Source organism: Rhamphochromis sp. 'chilingali' (assembly GCF_963969265.1).
Source record: "Rhamphochromis sp. 'chilingali' genome assembly, chromosome: 12".
NCBI classification, from domain to species: Eukaryota; Metazoa; Chordata; class Actinopteri; order Cichliformes; family Cichlidae; genus Rhamphochromis; species Rhamphochromis sp. 'chilingali'.
This window is the reverse complement of record NC_137939.1, coordinates 31,954,378-31,970,904: the sequence shown is the minus strand read 5'-3', so window position 1 is coordinate 31,970,904 and position 16,527 is coordinate 31,954,378. Positions and strand designations below refer to the sequence as shown.

General features: G+C 39.8%; 1 protein-coding gene across 1 annotated transcript in view; it reads right to left on the bottom strand.

Annotated features, from left to right (window-relative positions):
- Positions 1 to 2,302: 2,302 nt before the first annotated feature.
- The window catches only part of src (v-src avian sarcoma (Schmidt-Ruppin A-2) viral oncogene homolog), a 29,304-nt gene continuing 15,079 nt past the window's right edge, over positions 2,303 to 16,527 (bottom strand). The window contains exons 2-12 of the mRNA XM_080899857.1: positions 12,715 to 12,976; positions 12,497 to 12,596; positions 10,671 to 10,769; positions 9,444 to 9,547; positions 7,431 to 7,580; positions 7,098 to 7,253; positions 6,052 to 6,231; positions 5,609 to 5,685; positions 5,373 to 5,526; positions 4,959 to 5,090; positions 2,303 to 3,703 (exon numbers count right to left, since the gene is read on the bottom strand). Of these exons, the coding sequence (XP_080755983.1) occupies positions 3,495 to 3,703; positions 4,959 to 5,090; positions 5,373 to 5,526; positions 5,609 to 5,685; positions 6,052 to 6,231; positions 7,098 to 7,253; positions 7,431 to 7,580; positions 9,444 to 9,547; positions 10,671 to 10,769; positions 12,497 to 12,596; positions 12,715 to 12,967 (1,614 nt within the window). The 5' untranslated portion in view covers positions 12,968 to 12,976 and the 3' untranslated portion in view covers positions 2,303 to 3,494. The remainder of the gene's footprint in view (positions 3,704 to 4,958; positions 5,091 to 5,372; positions 5,527 to 5,608; positions 5,686 to 6,051; positions 6,232 to 7,097; positions 7,254 to 7,430; positions 7,581 to 9,443; positions 9,548 to 10,670; positions 10,770 to 12,496; positions 12,597 to 12,714; positions 12,977 to 16,527) is intronic.

The window sequence follows — 16,527 nt, the reverse complement described above, 5'->3', positions numbered from 1 at the left end:
TAGTTTCTTTAAGTAGTCATTAGGAATAATTCTCTTGGCTTCTTGAAGGACATTCAAAGCTCATAAATAGATGTTTTGTTGTCTATCAAGATGACCCCCTAGTACTTCAGTAGTGTTGAGGTCTGAGCCCTTTGGAGGCCAATCAAAGGCTGATAATCTTCCATTATTTGTTGTTGAATCCAGGTTTGGGATCATTTTCCAGCTGAAACAATGAAGCCACTGCCAATCAGACTAGATGACAGATTTCTAACAATTTTGAGAAGATCCCCAACACCACTGGTTGAAATGCATCTGTAAGACATGTTTTTGATGAGGATTCAGTGGACAGTAGATGGAAGCACTGAAGGGCGAAATGCATATCTCAGGTCCAGTGTCAGTTCTTTGCTGGGATTTTTCCAGTTTCTTAAGGACATGACTTTTAGATACCATTCACCTTTTGTACAGACAGACTGTACACCATACTGAGATATGCCTTTTTTTTTCTTTTTCTTTTTTTTGCTAAAAATCTTCAGGAATCACATTGCTGGTTCAAAAAAATTTATGCCTGTCAAACTGTATTATCTTTGGTATTTTTTCATTGATTCAATTAAACAAATGGGAACAAGTTACGTGCTCTTGTGACAGGAATCTACTAACAAAATGCCTAAAGATACAATTTTGGTTAGCTGTCAAGTTGTTATGTGTAGACACAATACCGGTTCATCCCGTGAGTTAGGCGTCTATTTTAGGCTTGAATGATTCAGCTCATTGTTAAGTGGCACAATAAACAAAAAAACATTCCTCTTAAAATATTCAGGTACAAGGACTAGACTGAAAATGAGTGAAAAACCAGACAAGATATGCAGAGAAAAACTTTGAAAGAACTATTGCTTAAAAGCACTTTAAAAATTAAGAAAAAATGTGGCTCCTTGGAAACAAAATATGAAGAAATAAAGACTATGCAAAAGTCTTGTAATTAGACTATTTATATGTAGATAAAAAAAAATTGACACTACTGTTCGTTGCATGTCGCTATAAATATGCTTTCAAATCTTTTTCTAGGTCAATGGAAGATTACCTTTGTGTCTTAGAAAAGGATAATCAAGTATTTTGTGTACATTACTGCTTTGTGTGAGTATGTTTTTCTTTCTTTTTTAAAGAAGCATTTGTTCAGTTAATAAACAAAAGCGCGTGTCATAGGCAGTATACAAATTTTATTCAAATTTGAACAGTAATCAGTAGGATTTAACAAAGAGTTATTTATGAGAAAATTCCCATTGGATACAGTAGAAAAAGAGTATATATAGGAATATCACTGATTTTAAAATATCTGCATAGCCAGAAAGGAGACCCACAGAACCCCACAGGAAATGTCCTTGGCTTATTAGCAAGGCTGCATACTGACTATATGATCTTTTTCATGCACTTTATCCATATTTTTGCTCAAACATTCAATGAGACAGCAGGAAAAGGGAACGATGCAAACAACCCAACTACACCTGCAGGCCATTGCATTCTTTATCCGTGCAACACAGCAGATGTAACACAGATATCAAGCTCCTATTCATGGCAGCTGCATCATCCTTTTGCGTGGAGTTACTCAGCCTTAACCAGCAGTGCTTTGGGAAATCCCGGCTGGAGAGCCCACTCGAGGAACAACAGAAGGTGGCAGCACAACACTGTCAAACAGATTCATGAAAGCAATATGTCTGACAAGAATGACACGCGATTACCTGCTAATTTCTCAGCCTGTATAGCAGCATCAAAATGATCTAAAGGTCATCACGATGTAAACATTGTGGTATTGATTGTATTATGGGAAGCATCGATGCTGGTAGATTATCAGTATGTGGCGAGAAACAACTGGCACGTTAATGTTCATCTGAGAAAGGTTTCACAGAAATACGTGCACAAGAAACATACCTGTGCTCAGAAGTGTTGCAACTATGATTAATCTTATACTTTAAGATGTTATGTAACCCAGAAACGTACCAGAAAGCAAAATAAACAATTGGGTTATTCTTTAAAGTAATAAATTATAAAGATATATACAAATATTATCATTAAGAATATTTACAATTAGGTTTCAAGAAGCCAATTTTTTTTTGTTATACCTGCCACCGTGGTCCTGGGAAAGCATTGTAGTCTGCCTCCTATAGGCATCAGGGAGGCATAACCATACTGCTGCTCGTTTATCATATTCAATAAGAACACAATGACAATATCTCCAGTGTAACATTGTCCGAAAACTTGCACTCATTAGTGAAATACTACTGCTGGTTAAAAATCGTCTTCATATCCATGAAGTTGAGAACTGCGCGGGGACATTCACCTGATTTTAATGCGAATGCTTGAAAGTAAATCTACAGATTAAAATGCATGCTGGTGATCCAATTGTGATCCAAAAGTGTACACAGATGCAGGATCTCACAAACAGTGGATTATCCTTTAAGAAGAACAGAACAGCATAACCTCTGTTTAGATAACACAAGCTTCATTGTAAGAAAAGTCCGGAGTATTAAAATACACTTTTACACAGTAGAAGAGAGTAAAAAAGACATTTTTCATTGGCACAAAAATCCTCACAGAAGAATTCTTGTTTTCTCCATCCTGAGATGATCTTTAGTGATCAGTAGCCATTTATCTTTATAGATTAAGAAAAGTCACAATTAGCAAATAGAGACAGGGACGGCCTCTTTTCTTCTTTGCGTTGAGCTGTACGTTGGTCACAGCAATAACTCAATTAGTCCAGCTGGTGAAAGAGACTTTCACATCACTTTCACATCACAAAATCTCACAGCAATCCAGAAACAAGCCTCAATGTTGCACAGGGGAAGTGTGGTGCTAAAAACTGAAGTATTACCATAGAAAATTTCCAGTTAATCCAGGTATAATAGCAAATTCTTTTTAAAGAGATCGATAATATCTTAAAATTTGATGTTGGTACCACATAGATGCTTCTTGAGCAGAAAAATGGAAGACGGCGTCTGAGCGTGTGCGTTTCGAAGGGGATCCCAAAGAAAATGTGGCGAAAAGAGACATCCTGTTGTAACCAATAAACTTAACTCTCTGGACACCCACCCATGTTTGACTGATATGCTGTCTTGTAGGCCATGTTGTGTAATTGATGGTGATAATTATAAGATCAGTCAGGAGAAATAACATAGGAAGAACCCACGAGGAAGGCTTATTAGGACACCTTACAAACACATAAAAGGCAGACACACCTCTTTGCCTGTTTTGGGTTGTTGAAAAATAATACCATACCTTGAAAACAGTCTCTCAAACTGGAAATGTTGGAGAGACTTTGGAAAGACTGGATTTTGCTGATTGGTTTGATGTCACTCAGAATCAATGATTGTACCCAAATATGTGTCAGTTCTTTGCCCCACTGGACAAAAAACCCCCCAAAAAACACAACCGCCCCATACACAATTATCCATGCACTTTAAAGACGATGCACATGCTCAGTTATGCACATCCATACTGTGTGCACAGATATGTTGCCAGCTTGGTTACAGGTTCTCTCCTGGCTGGTACTGAGGCTCTGTGGAGGTAAAGTAATCCTCCAGGAAGCCCTGCAGGTACTCGAAAGTTGGCCTCTCCTCAGGTTCCTTCCTCCAGCAGCTCAGCATCAGCTCATGAAGGGATTCGGGGCACTCTGCTGGACACGGCATCCTATAACCACGCTCCACCTGGTCTAACACCTCCCGGTTCACCATACCTGGTAGAGAAAATAAAGCATTATGAAAGGTATGCAGCTGAAAAACTATATCCATAGTTGGAGTACTAAGTAAGACATCTTTATGCTATACACAGAATACAGAATTATTAGGTAAGTGTGTATTCTGATCTTTTTATTATTTTTATGCATATTTTACAATTATTTTCTTTCACTGAGTTATTAATAAAACTCCTAAGGGCTGACATTACAGCAGCACTTACTCTTAAGACACAACATTTTTAACTTTTTCATATTTGTATGATGTCACAGAGCATTTAGAGAAGTCAACCAGCTCTTATTATGGCTGTCTTGCAAATCTTTCAGGTCACTCAGTCAGAAACCTTTCTGAGTGCATGCTAACTGATGCCCCCTAGTGGTTACACTTTTTATTTTTATTGTGAAGCAGCCAAACTCTACAGTCTTCCCATTTTTTATAAAAACACAAGACTATCAGAAACCCATTATTCTCTGGTGCCACGATATTCCAGAACTGGAACGCTGAAACACGACCACAAATCAATAAGATTGATACAATGAAGCATTAGGAGCGAGCCAAAAAATAATAATAATAAAAATAAATATAAACTAAGACTGACTCTTGATGGATGTGGTAGGTGGGCTAACTGATGCAGATGACCACTTTCAAGAATCTGGTTAGGGCTAGTACTATTAAGGATGAGCTGGTGGGAGTTTTCCATTCTGACTAGATAGTCAACAAAGGCCTCGGATATAACCCACATATGAATTCAATCACATCATAAACAAATGCAGGCTTTCTCCATTCTTTAACAGCATTTTGAAAGCTGTGGCTGGTCCTTCAGCAAACACTGACTATGAAGAGACCACGAAACTGACATACTTCATAAACAGAAGGACTCCTGAGAGTTACTAAAAACAGGATGACCTTTTTTTTAAAAAGGGGTTGTGAATATTTTTGAAAAGCCAAAAATGTTACAGTTACCAAATTTAGGAAATGCACAGTCTGTGTAGGTTATCCAGGTCAAATGACCAATAGTGGGTTAATGATCCTCAGAACAACCTCCAAAGGTTGACACCCCTACTGTGGGTTTATAATCTGGGATTATCTGCCCACCAGTGGTTTTAGATCTCAAATGACCTTTAGGATTGATTTTTTTATGTGTTATTTAGTCTCTCACAGGGAAAAAATAAACATACATTTCCTTTAAGCATTAAGTTTTGAGGTTCAAATTCCTTCAACCATAATAAAGCCTTAAACAAAATTATCTATACTTGCCTGGGTATGGGACTCGGCCTTTAGTAGCCAGTTCAGTCAGTAGGATCCCAAATGACCATACATCTGATTTAATGGTAAAGCGGCCATACAGCGCAGCCTCAGGGGCCGTCCACTTGATGGGAAACTTGGCACCTGCAAAAGAACAAGTTTATCAGGAGGCTGAAATTAGATCATTGTAAACAGGCTGAAACAAAAAACCAACTGGCAGAGCTTCCTGCTGTTCAACAGCTGTGACATCACAAAATCACTGATTCCTTACACAAAAGTGAAGAAACAAAATCCAACTAGATATGTGATGCCTTTGAAATACTCTATATTTGGCCTGGTGTTAGAAAAAGAGAGAAAGGCTACTGTGTCACATCGAGAAACAGCATGATAAAATAAATGCTGTCTTTTTTACACTTATGCTTTTACCTTGCCTGGCAGTATATTCGTTATCCTCTATGAGGCGAGCCAAACCAAAGTCAGCCACTTTGCAAACCAGGTTATCTCCCACCAGGATGTTAGCAGCTCTTAGATCACGGTGCACATAGTTCATCCTCTCGACATAAGCCATCCCTGAAGCAATCTAAGAAAGGGGCAAATCTCTGTTTTATAACAGAAAAGTAACAAACAATTAAATAATAAAACGTGATATTATTTGCACTGACCTGTGAGGCCATGTCCACCAGCTGGGGAAGGCGAAGCATCTTACCCATGTCCCCTTTCAGAAAGTCCAGTAGGCTACCTGTTAGTGCGGATTAGAATAAGTTAATCACCACTGAGATTATAAAATTCCTGAAATTCATTTTAAATTTTGAAAAAAATGTATGCAGAAATGATGTTTATTTATAAATAAATTCATTGTCTAGAACTTTCTTTTTTCCCAGGCAGTAAACACATCATAGTTTAGCTCAATTTTTGGCTGTTTCTGCTTAATCACATCCCCTTTTTTAAGACGTGTCCATCTTTTAATTAGACTTAGAAATATGATTTCGATGAGTCATAATCAAATAATATTTTAAGTACAACACATGTTTATTTACATTTACTAATGAAAAAATGTACTCTGAAAAAATATTTAAATGTGGCCAAGTGAGGACCCCACGCTGACCTTGGCCCATGTACTCTGTGACGATGTAAATCGGCTCCTCAGACACCACAGCGTAAAGCTGAACCAGCTTTTCATGTCTCAGTTTCTTCATGACCTGAGCCTCCTGCAGGAAGGCCTCTGGGGACATGGTGCTGGGCTTCAGGGTCTTAATCGCCACCTGCGTTGTACCGTTCCATGTTCCTGATTAAAAACAAATGTTATTAGTATAACATTAGTATTGATTGTTAGAACTTAATTCAACTCCAGCTTTCCCCCATTAAAACTGAAGTCATTTAAGTGTTAAATAATTTTCTAATGCACCTCTGGACAGTCTTGTATATGGTTGCTTTTTTAAATGTTGCTCCATGACCATCCTTTTCTGACAACAAAACATTTCTGCTTAAAAGCTAATTACTGGTAGTTTCCAGTAATTAGTCAGAGCTCAAGCAAATGGAAGACTCCTGTTTTTTCACTATGAATTTGCCCCAAAGGGAAAGACAAATGATTGCTGATTTCTACTGTTATGCCTTAAGACATTTGTGGGAGGACAGTCAGTAGGTATGACCTGAGCCTACCTGGGTGTGCCTGAAAACACAAGAGCTTTGTGGTCGCACCAGCACCAACCTCCATTACACTTAATTTGCCTCCCTGTCAGTTCATCCACGTTCCCAAAATGAAATTCTAACTGACAGGTCATTGTTTTCATACACTGGAGAAGATTCATTGCACACTGTAGTTGAAAAAATGCAAAGCGACAGAAACAAAGATCTACTGAACAATTTGAAAAAAGCAGCCACACTGAAAATGTTCCAGAAGTGACGTCGGCATATTTAAAGGGCATATTGGCCAAATTTCTAAAACGTTTGGCATTTTATTTTCCCTGGCATCAACAGTGATCATGCAATAATATTCTAATCAGAATCAGCTATCAGTTACAGCAGTAATAGTTATAGCTGTGCAATTTTTCAGTCATGCAGCGCTAAAATAATTTATGCACTTTGGTCTTACAATAGCTGTGACCAGAGAAAATAACTGAATATCCATTAAAGGAATAAAGCCTGACTCACCCATCCAGACTTCGCCGAAGCAGCCCTGTCCAAGCTTTATGTCAAGACGGAGAGACTCTCTCGGGATCTCCCAGGCGTCCTTTGCTAAGCCCTGAGTCTGAGGCTTCAGTACAGGACATATGTCTGTTAGGCTGTGACACAATCCATCAGCATGCTCTGGGGAGGGAAGATTGTGAAGCTGGTCAGTGGTAAAGCAAATAATGGGCAGGAAACACAGGAAAGGTTTAACTAAAAGAATAAGTGAATGAATATTAGAGCCGCTCTGCTCATTTGTGTAATTACTAAAGACTCTGTTGGGGAAGCTAAAAAGCATTTTGTCTGCACTGAACTCACTGCGGTAATGATTGACAAGCTGCTGTAGGGAGTTGAACTGGGTGCGTGACGTGATGTAGAAGCCTCCACTGTCCAGCTTCCTGATCTTGTAGTGCTTCACATTTAACCCTTTTGTGTTGTCATAATCCAATACAGACAAACAGTAGGCACCTGGGGGAAAATGATAACCAATTAACACAAAGTAGCAAAGACATTGATAGCATTGATTCATCGAATGATGTTAAATCTGTGTTCTTTCTTTTAAATCACCTGGTGGAAAGTAACAGAACATTTGCCATTCAGAATGAAGAGTAATTGGAGTCCATTTTTGTGGGCAGTGTGTTCATTGCAACACCAGAGGGCAGTGCTGGTCAACCAAAAAACAGTCTGAATCACAGATTTGGCCCAAGGCGATGCCTAGCCTTTCTCTTTATTTTTGAACTGGGCAATATGGCCTGTGGTTGTATAGCCTCAGCTCCACAATGACCTAATTCTGTCTCACTCACTCACCCAGTATTTCGCCTCTGCTCCAGCTCACCCACCTACTCCCCTTCTGCCTATCTCTCCCTACCTTCAATCTTTTCTCAGTCTCTCCAGATTCCATATATCTGCTCCATAACAGTAATCCTGTAATGTACCAGTGTGTACACACGACATATACACACAACTGACTGAGCCCGAAGAGACTATTTTACTGCTGCAGCAGCAGCATCAGAGTAGCTGCCTATCAGAACCATCTCTCTACACTGAGTCCCACAGGCATCACATCCAACCTTTTCCCATCTGCCTGATTTGTTTCTCTTCTGTACCCACGTTGCCACATGACTGACACGGCACAGCGGGGAGCACAGTGAGCAGCACGGAGGCTTGCCTTACTGTAGAAAGAATTTGCTTTCTTCTCCTCGGTGCCTTTTTAGTCTGATATGTCACAGAACAGAAAATTCATTTTGAAATCTGAACATTTTACAAGTTCATAGAAAGATACACGAAGAGGTGTAAAAATAACTGCACACTATGTTTCTGAGATTTTTTAAAAAAGTTCCCTGGTAGACTGGTTTTAAAAATAAAAATCTACATGCCCAGGCCCTAAAAGTTTTACATTTACAAATACTCTTTCTCATACTCTGTCATAAAGGAAAACTTGTGAGAAAGCCGAGGGCTGGTGTTTGAAGGATATCAGAAGTCACTGATTCAGGAGTAGTTTTGTTCGATAGGGATGAGTGTGCTTTGAAAAAACACTTTTTAAAATCAGAAAAACAATCACAGATCCTAAAAAAATGCAGGCAAGCTTTTAACTTTTTCCTTGTCTTAACAAAAAGTACATGTACACAGCTTGCATGCCTGAAACACCTCAACTAGTTATTGTATGACTAAAAACTGGAAACACTGCACTGCAAACTAACAGATGTTGATGGTGTTTCCACCTACAATAGAGCTCCAATCAGAAACTCTCCTACAGCACATTAAATATTAATATTGTATGATTCTGTGTTTTCAGTTCAGTACACTTTTATTTAAAATATATTAAAAAAACAAAACAATCCGACACTGATGTATATCTACATGCAAATCATATCCCTTTAAAACTGTGTTGTGGATGAGTTAGTGGGAAGATCAGCTAAATCAGCTAAATCAGCTAAATCAAGCAAGAATCTCTTGATTCTTGCTTGTGGTGAATTACCTTTTATAGCTTTCTTACAATTTCCAGAAGCAATAATGTTTTTGTTTGTTCAAAGTTTTTTTAACAGATTAAGGGATCCGTTTGTACACAAACTACACTTTAGAAAATCTAAAAAGGATATCTAGGTGATGTTTAAATACGATTGAGTAAGGAAGTAAGGAAAGTAATGTTGTAGATGCTGGCACAGCTTTCATTTTTAGAGCTACTTTACGACCAAGACCAGATATATTTAACGAACAGTCTGATGATCAATGCCAAAATAGTAGTTACAGGGAGTTTCTGATTAGAGAACAAATTAACTAAGTCATTCAGATACTTCACCGTATTCCAGTTTCAATTGTGATTCAACTTACCCTTGGTGGTTTCACTCTCTCGCACCAGGAAAGTCCCTCTCCTGTTCTCTAAACTCAGCAGCAGCCTCTCAGAATCGCGGCGTGTGATTTTGCCAAAGTACCACCTGGTTGAGGTCAAGACACAACACATGGGACACAAGGGAGCAGATTGGTGAGGGGAAGGAGATATGAGTGGGAGAAAGAGAGGGAATGGGAAATCGAGGCTGAACTCGCTTATAGTCTCAGAAGGTTTCGGTTATTCCAGATGCAGTGCATACAAGTGCCTACAGTGCAACAGCTGCTTACCTGGACTCTAGAGCCAGTTTGAGATGACTGATGGAGAAAGAGGCAAAGGTGAGAAACGAAGTTGTTACAAAAAGTTAGTTTGTGAGTTTTATTGTAAGCAAGCAGGTTAGCATGAGAGGTTTAGCAGAGAAAGTGGTTTCTGAGCTACAGCGAGTTGAATGGATAGTTTAAGATTTCGGTGTAATGACTTTCATCCCAGCATCAAGCCCAAGATCAAGTCAGTGTTACATTACAAAGACACTCACTTAGTTTAGCTTACCTTAAAGACTGGTAACAGAGGCAAATACAGTCAAATAGTAACAAAGTTCACTTGCCAGCAAGCCCAATTTTTATGCTCTTTCTAGTCCTTTTGCTCAGTTGCTACTACTTTCGTAGCCTCATAGTGAGCTTTAAATGGGATCTGTGACACTCATTTCCAGCATTCTTGGACTTGACTATTTGGTGGTGCTTCTGCCCTCACAGCCAGAGCCGTGTGCCTGATATGACCATATAATAGACATCCACCTTTACACGGAGCACAGAGTATAAGAGACTGTCTGAAATCAAGTATTTAGAAGCCTAAGCATTTGGCTGAAGTATTATTTTCCACATACACTGACCTCATTACTTCAAACTAATAATATGTAGCAGTAGTCGCTTTGAAATGGTTAGGTTCATGTATTTCACTACTTTTAGTGAGAACCTGGCTAGCTGTTGTGAACTCGCTGTAGCTTTGGTGCTAATTTTACATAGCTATCAGCAAAAAAAATGAAATAAAATTACCTCCCAAAATGTAAAACTATTCCTTTAAGGTCAAATTTCTAATTCACAATAAAAGTAATAATACTGAAAGCTCCAAAGAACACAAAGTTTGAGGGTTAATCTTTCCATGCACTTGGTGAAAGACAGATAAGTGTCACATCGAGAGGGAGAGAGAGAGAGAAAAAAAATAAAGGGGTTTACTCTTCTGCTTGGATGGAGTCAGATGGAGCCACATAATTGCTGGGGATATAACCGCTCTCTCCGGTGGTCAGGGAGCGCGCCAGCCACCAGTCCCCTTCTCTGCACAGACGAAATGATAACACACAGCTTTACCAAGGCTCATCACAAGTCCAAAACACAAATGTGAATTTTCGGGCTGTTTATCAAGTGTCTCAGACCATAAATGAAAGGATAGAGTTTGTTTTGTAATTTTAGTAACTGCTGCAATAGCTGTAGTATTTCAGCTCTTGGCTCTTGGAGAAGCTTGATGAAAGTCAGCCCAGGTTCTTTTTCTGTTATGCAATTACTATGGTTGGGAATCGCTGTAACTAACAAAATGATAATATCATAATTTACTGCACACAACAGCAACATGATCTATGCGCCTACAATACATCCTGATATCTGTAAGTGAGGAAAAGATATCCCTGAAATGACAAAATGCAGCAATTATGTACACCACTGTGGTGTCAGTGTGGGTATGTATTATCATCCTTATTCAATTAATATTATTATATAATAACGTGTCGGTTCAGTTAATTAGTTCTCTGATTTGCTTTCCCCCGGCTAGTTTCCCCTCTGAGAGTTTCTTTTCCATCAGCACATGTTAGTTAACTTCTGTTCCCTTCACCCTCTTTCATTTGATATGATCCATAATTAGTTGCGGTAAATGAAGCAGTGATTCTGGTAAGTCAAACTGGCAAAGGGACTCCATCTAGACCCTTTGCACGCTTTAATAAAAATGCTGATGTTTACTGTCAGTGTACTCATGCCATATCACAACAGGGGATGATATTCTTGTGATTCCCATCCCTAGTAATTATAGAAACATATGGATATTGCAAAAGGCAGGCTGATGGTGCATGAAGGCTACACTTTACGAGAGGTTGAGCTGTTGAAGCTTTGCAGCACTATATTCACAAGTCAAATTTTAAAGCAATATGTTTATTTGCTTTGATTATTTGCCTCCCATTGATAGTGCTGCAAGGCTTTCAACCAACTGCTACGGGGCGAGGGCAGAGGCATCAGTTTCACATATGCTTCATGTGATACAAAGAACATAGGCTCACAAATGGTTGATTTAAACACAGTCGTAGAGAAGCTTCACAAACCTGCAGTTCACCTTCCTCCTATCAAAATGTGATGGTTTGTGAAGGAGAAATGGGAAAGAGAGATGAAATGGTGAAAAAGAAGAGCGTTGGAGAAATACAGAGAGCATATTATGAGCAGTGGCAGAATAGCAAAGTACGCAGAACAAACAGACTTCAGCACAGCACATATGATAAAGCTTTGAACCTAAACTACTTGAACTACTGTGTATTGAATGAGGCACAGTAATGAGGCCAGGGAGAGAAAAAACTATGCATAGCTTTACTAATCCAGTGAACCTGACCAAACAGAAAACTAGGACAAGCCTATCTGACACTTACATTAACAAGTCTTAGAATTGGTTCGAGCATTCTTAGTATCCTTGACCCATTAATGGGCCAGATCTCTGGCTTAGCGGGTCAATGATAATCCACTATTGTTCCAAACTGCCTTCTTGGTCAGTAATTTGTCAGTAGGCAGGCAGCAATGGGGGTGCATGACTACACTATATGGTTCACTGCATAGCTATTGAGTCAAAGAGCAAGCCCGTACTTAAAAAAACAACAACAGTATAGGGAATAGGAAATGTTTCCCTTGACTGTAAAGACAGAAGTCTTCAGTAGACAAGTGACATCAATTTTGGAGAGCACAGTAACCAGACGGTGAGCAATAACTTATGCCAAAAGACGACAGAGAAGGAGTGTGAATGTTTTACTTACGTATTGTTTACTATCTGGAGCCGTTCGCCCTTCCTAAAAGACAGATCTGTGGCTGTTCGAGATTCATAATCGTATAATGCCACAAAGGTCGTCACCCCTCCTGTGAGACGATAAAGTGTGGGTTTTGATAAAGTGAAGCATACAGAGTGCACAGTTTAAATAGCCAGCACAACAAGGTGGTAACTGTAAAACTGAAAGCTCTCAGCGAAGGTTCTCACCTGCTCGTGCTATGCAGTTTGAAGAGGTGACACTGTTATTGTCCACTCCTCCAAAGAGCGTTAGCTCTGCAGTATTAGCCATTGACTGATTCCCACTGAGACCTGCATCCACAGTAGGGCTGCGGTTTGGTGTTAAGGACTGTTGAGTGGAGTTGAGGTGGTGGCCGCCAGCCCCTCCACCCGAGCTGAGGTTGCCATCGAGGCTGCGTGTTCGTTGGCCTACATCCTTGGACTTGCTCTTGGATCCCCCCATAGCCAAGGCCTGTTGTGCATTCAAAGACAGAGAAAACTCTGTGAGACAGCAGATTAAGAATAAACTTAATTCAAATTGAATTTCCAGGCACTGTAATAGAAAAATTACACTATAATTTGGCATCAAATAGACTTGCTTTCTTATGTGATCTTCTTAGAATACATTCTCTGGAAAAATTCCTCTGACTGCCACAAAGCCAGATGCAGAAACCAGAGACGGACCGGAGACTACTATTAAACCCACAGAGACACGGTGTCACACGGACCACAAGAAGCAAAACATCTCCAGCAGACGTTGGAGCAGCTGCCACTCTTCGGTTTCAACACAGACACGAGATCCACTTTACCCCACTCCCACCAGCAGCATGAACACAGACAGCAGTTATGTCACACATGCAAGCATGAACATGTGTCAGAAGCAGAATAATTCCAGAGAAAGGCTGAAGCATTTTGAGGTGGCATTCCCATTGTGTCAAAACTCACGTTCATGTCTTGTTGAGGGGGAATGAAAAAGTCCTTCATTTCAACAGCAGTGCTGAGTAAGTAAACGATCGACAGAAGATTGGTAAACATCAATTATGGTAATAATTTAGAGCCATTACGTGAGTGTGGCTAAAGTAATGCCCACATTCAGGAGTTTTAGCATTTAAATGTGAGGATTTACAGCATTTAGTCACTACTGAGCGGGCAAGTTTGAGCACTGACAGCTGTCATGAGTACTTTTCAGTACCTTTAACAAAAGAAAAATAAGATATTAAAATAATATAAACACCAAAAAACACAAATGATTTTCTTTTAACTGAAACAAGCTATAGAAGCATTATTACCCATAGTGTTTTGCATTGAATGTGTTAGTAAGTCCAATATACAGTTATCTCTCAGGCTGCTAAATGCTGCACTGTGCACTCTGGTTAATCAAAGCATGTTTGCTTTCAGCAGCGTCCTGCTGTTTTCAGAAACTAGACCTGTGGGCATGTCAGAGTTGTAAAAGCTGTTACCAGGAAAAACAAAAACAAATGTACAATAGAGCTGACTCAGATGATAATTTTCTGATTGACTGATTCTTTAATTTAAAACCCGCCCAAACACAAAGTACACACAAATCATTTTTAGTTGCAAACCTATTTTGTACACCACAACAGTGTTTGTCCTAACCCAGTGTGGCCCTGTGAGGTGTTGGTCTGCATACACTAAATGCAATGACATATCACAACAGGAGACGATATCGCTATTTAGCAAGTCGGATAATCTGACCACTTGGCAAAGTAAAATGCCCAAGAAAACTGAACAATTATCAAAACAAACAAACAAATAAATAAGTAAATAAATAATACTGTTATTACAGTGCAGGTGATCGTCCTCTGGCCCTCAGACTGCGTTGGGGTCCATCGTGCTGCGCAAGCTAACTTGAACAACACAGAAATGGATAACTAAGTCTGAACAGCCAGTTACCAGTTATAACTGATACATTTAAAATATGATGATTTTTGGTAAAATGATAAACTAGTGCATCTTACACATAGCAGATCACTCATCAGTGCTGATGGTGTTCAAGTTGTCAATAAATTACAAAACTGAGAAACTGCACTAAGAAGATGAGAACAGAGGAGGCCAGTTTTGGATTGCTGCTTAGTTTTTATTTCTGAAGCTCCCCCACCTGAGGAGGTTCATGAACTCTAACCACAGCTTAGTGCAGGGAAATCCTTACACTAAGCCCAGAATAATTTAAGGACTGCTATCATGGATAGACATAGCCACAGGCGATCTGCTAAGAAATGTTAATTTAGAAAAGACACTAAGGTGGGATGGCTTGGAAACACTTCTGATAAGCAGATAAGGGTAAAAGTGCATTTGGATAGTGTCGAGTTATTTGGCCTGCCTGACCTCTGTTATTTAGGTGGCTGTGAATCTGCTCAACTCAGCCAATACACAGCCCACTGTTGTTAACAAGCAAATGCAAAAACAAAGCCAGCTACAAAACGTTGGATAGCAGCCACTCAAAGCTATGAATGATGACATATGGTGGAAAATATCTTACTATAAAAGGACTGAGTTCACTATGCAAGATAAGGAAATGAAGTTGCAAAGCTGGTTCTTGTCTCTTATTTTGCCCCTCTGCCAGGAGAGGAGAAGCAGAGGTGACAAAAGGAGATGTGGAAGTTATTTCTGTGTTTGTAGTTTGTATACAGTTTAGAAGATGCCTGTGGCCATATGTGCAAGTGCACATATGAGCTCATCCAGGGTTGATTTAATACAAAAAAATATGTAAAGGCATTATAAGGAGAAAAAATGAAAGGGAGGTGAACATAACATGGGGTTGATTTTTTTTGGGGGGGGGGTGTTATCATCGTGAAATGGGAGGAGGGAGGAGAAAGGGATGAGGGGCAGTGGGGCCGAAGAGTCGATAAGTCTACCCCCTGGGTATGTCTGCATTAAGGGGTGGAGGGGGGGTTGCATGGGTTGCAGGTTAACACAAAAACACAGACACAAGAGAGTAGACACAAAGATGCCGGGTGGCTCAGGGAGCTGCTCTTTGTGTGTTCTGTGCTCTCCCCCAGCAGACTGTTTGCATGGTTAATAAGCTGTTTGAGGCAGAGCAGAGACCTCTCTGATCTGCAGTCGTCAGTCTTGTAAGAGGCTTCCCAATTCCACACGCAAGACGCTTATTCTTAAGGGACGCTGCCTTAATAGGATCAATCAGATGGCATTTAAATAACAAATTTTGTGGAGAAACTTTGGTAAACACGGGTGAATTTTACTGACTCAGTAATTATGCTTTTAGGGTTCAGCAGCAGCAGCATAGAATCTGATGAAGTGAACAAATTAAAAAGAGCCATTAAGACCTTTCGCAAATTTCAAGACTGAATAGAATTCAGTTCCTTTGGCCAACAGTGTCCTAGACACAGACAAATACACTAAAACCTCCCTGGAAAGGAAGACTCAATCAAGTAAACATGAAACGGAGCATTAATAGAGTCTCTTTTTTTTTTCCCTTCACACTCAGTTTCCAACAAAGCCATCTTTTGTCAACTCACAGCAGGCAGCATAAACAAGGCACAGAAACAGCCTGTGGCCTGTGGCTTTCTGGTTGCCAGATCCTAGCGTGTTTTAGCTCTAACAGCCATTAGGCAATATGGAAATGAAGGAAGTCATGAAGCCAAACATTGTCATCATTTGCAGCAGAGTAAGTGGAATCATGTCTCCACGTGTACTATCTGCAGTAGTTAATGATAACAAAAGCCTAAATGCGCTGAGGTACTGTAATAAGCACCAACTGTCTGAGGCATGGCTGCATGAAAATCTCTCCAGCAAGGCAGGGGGTGTGGCTGGGTTGGTGGGAGGGGGGTTTGCTTAATTATGCATAAGATCTGGCAATGAATTCCAAATCCTTCAAGTCTCCTGAGCTTTTGGTAAATGGGTATAGTCTTTTAATATTGCTGCTGGGGTTTCTGCTACCCCAACCAGAACAGGATACTGTCTATCCCTGTTCCGCTTTCTTTATCATTTATTGTGAAACGAGAACAATTACAATTTCTGAATGGTATCCTCTCATCCAAATAA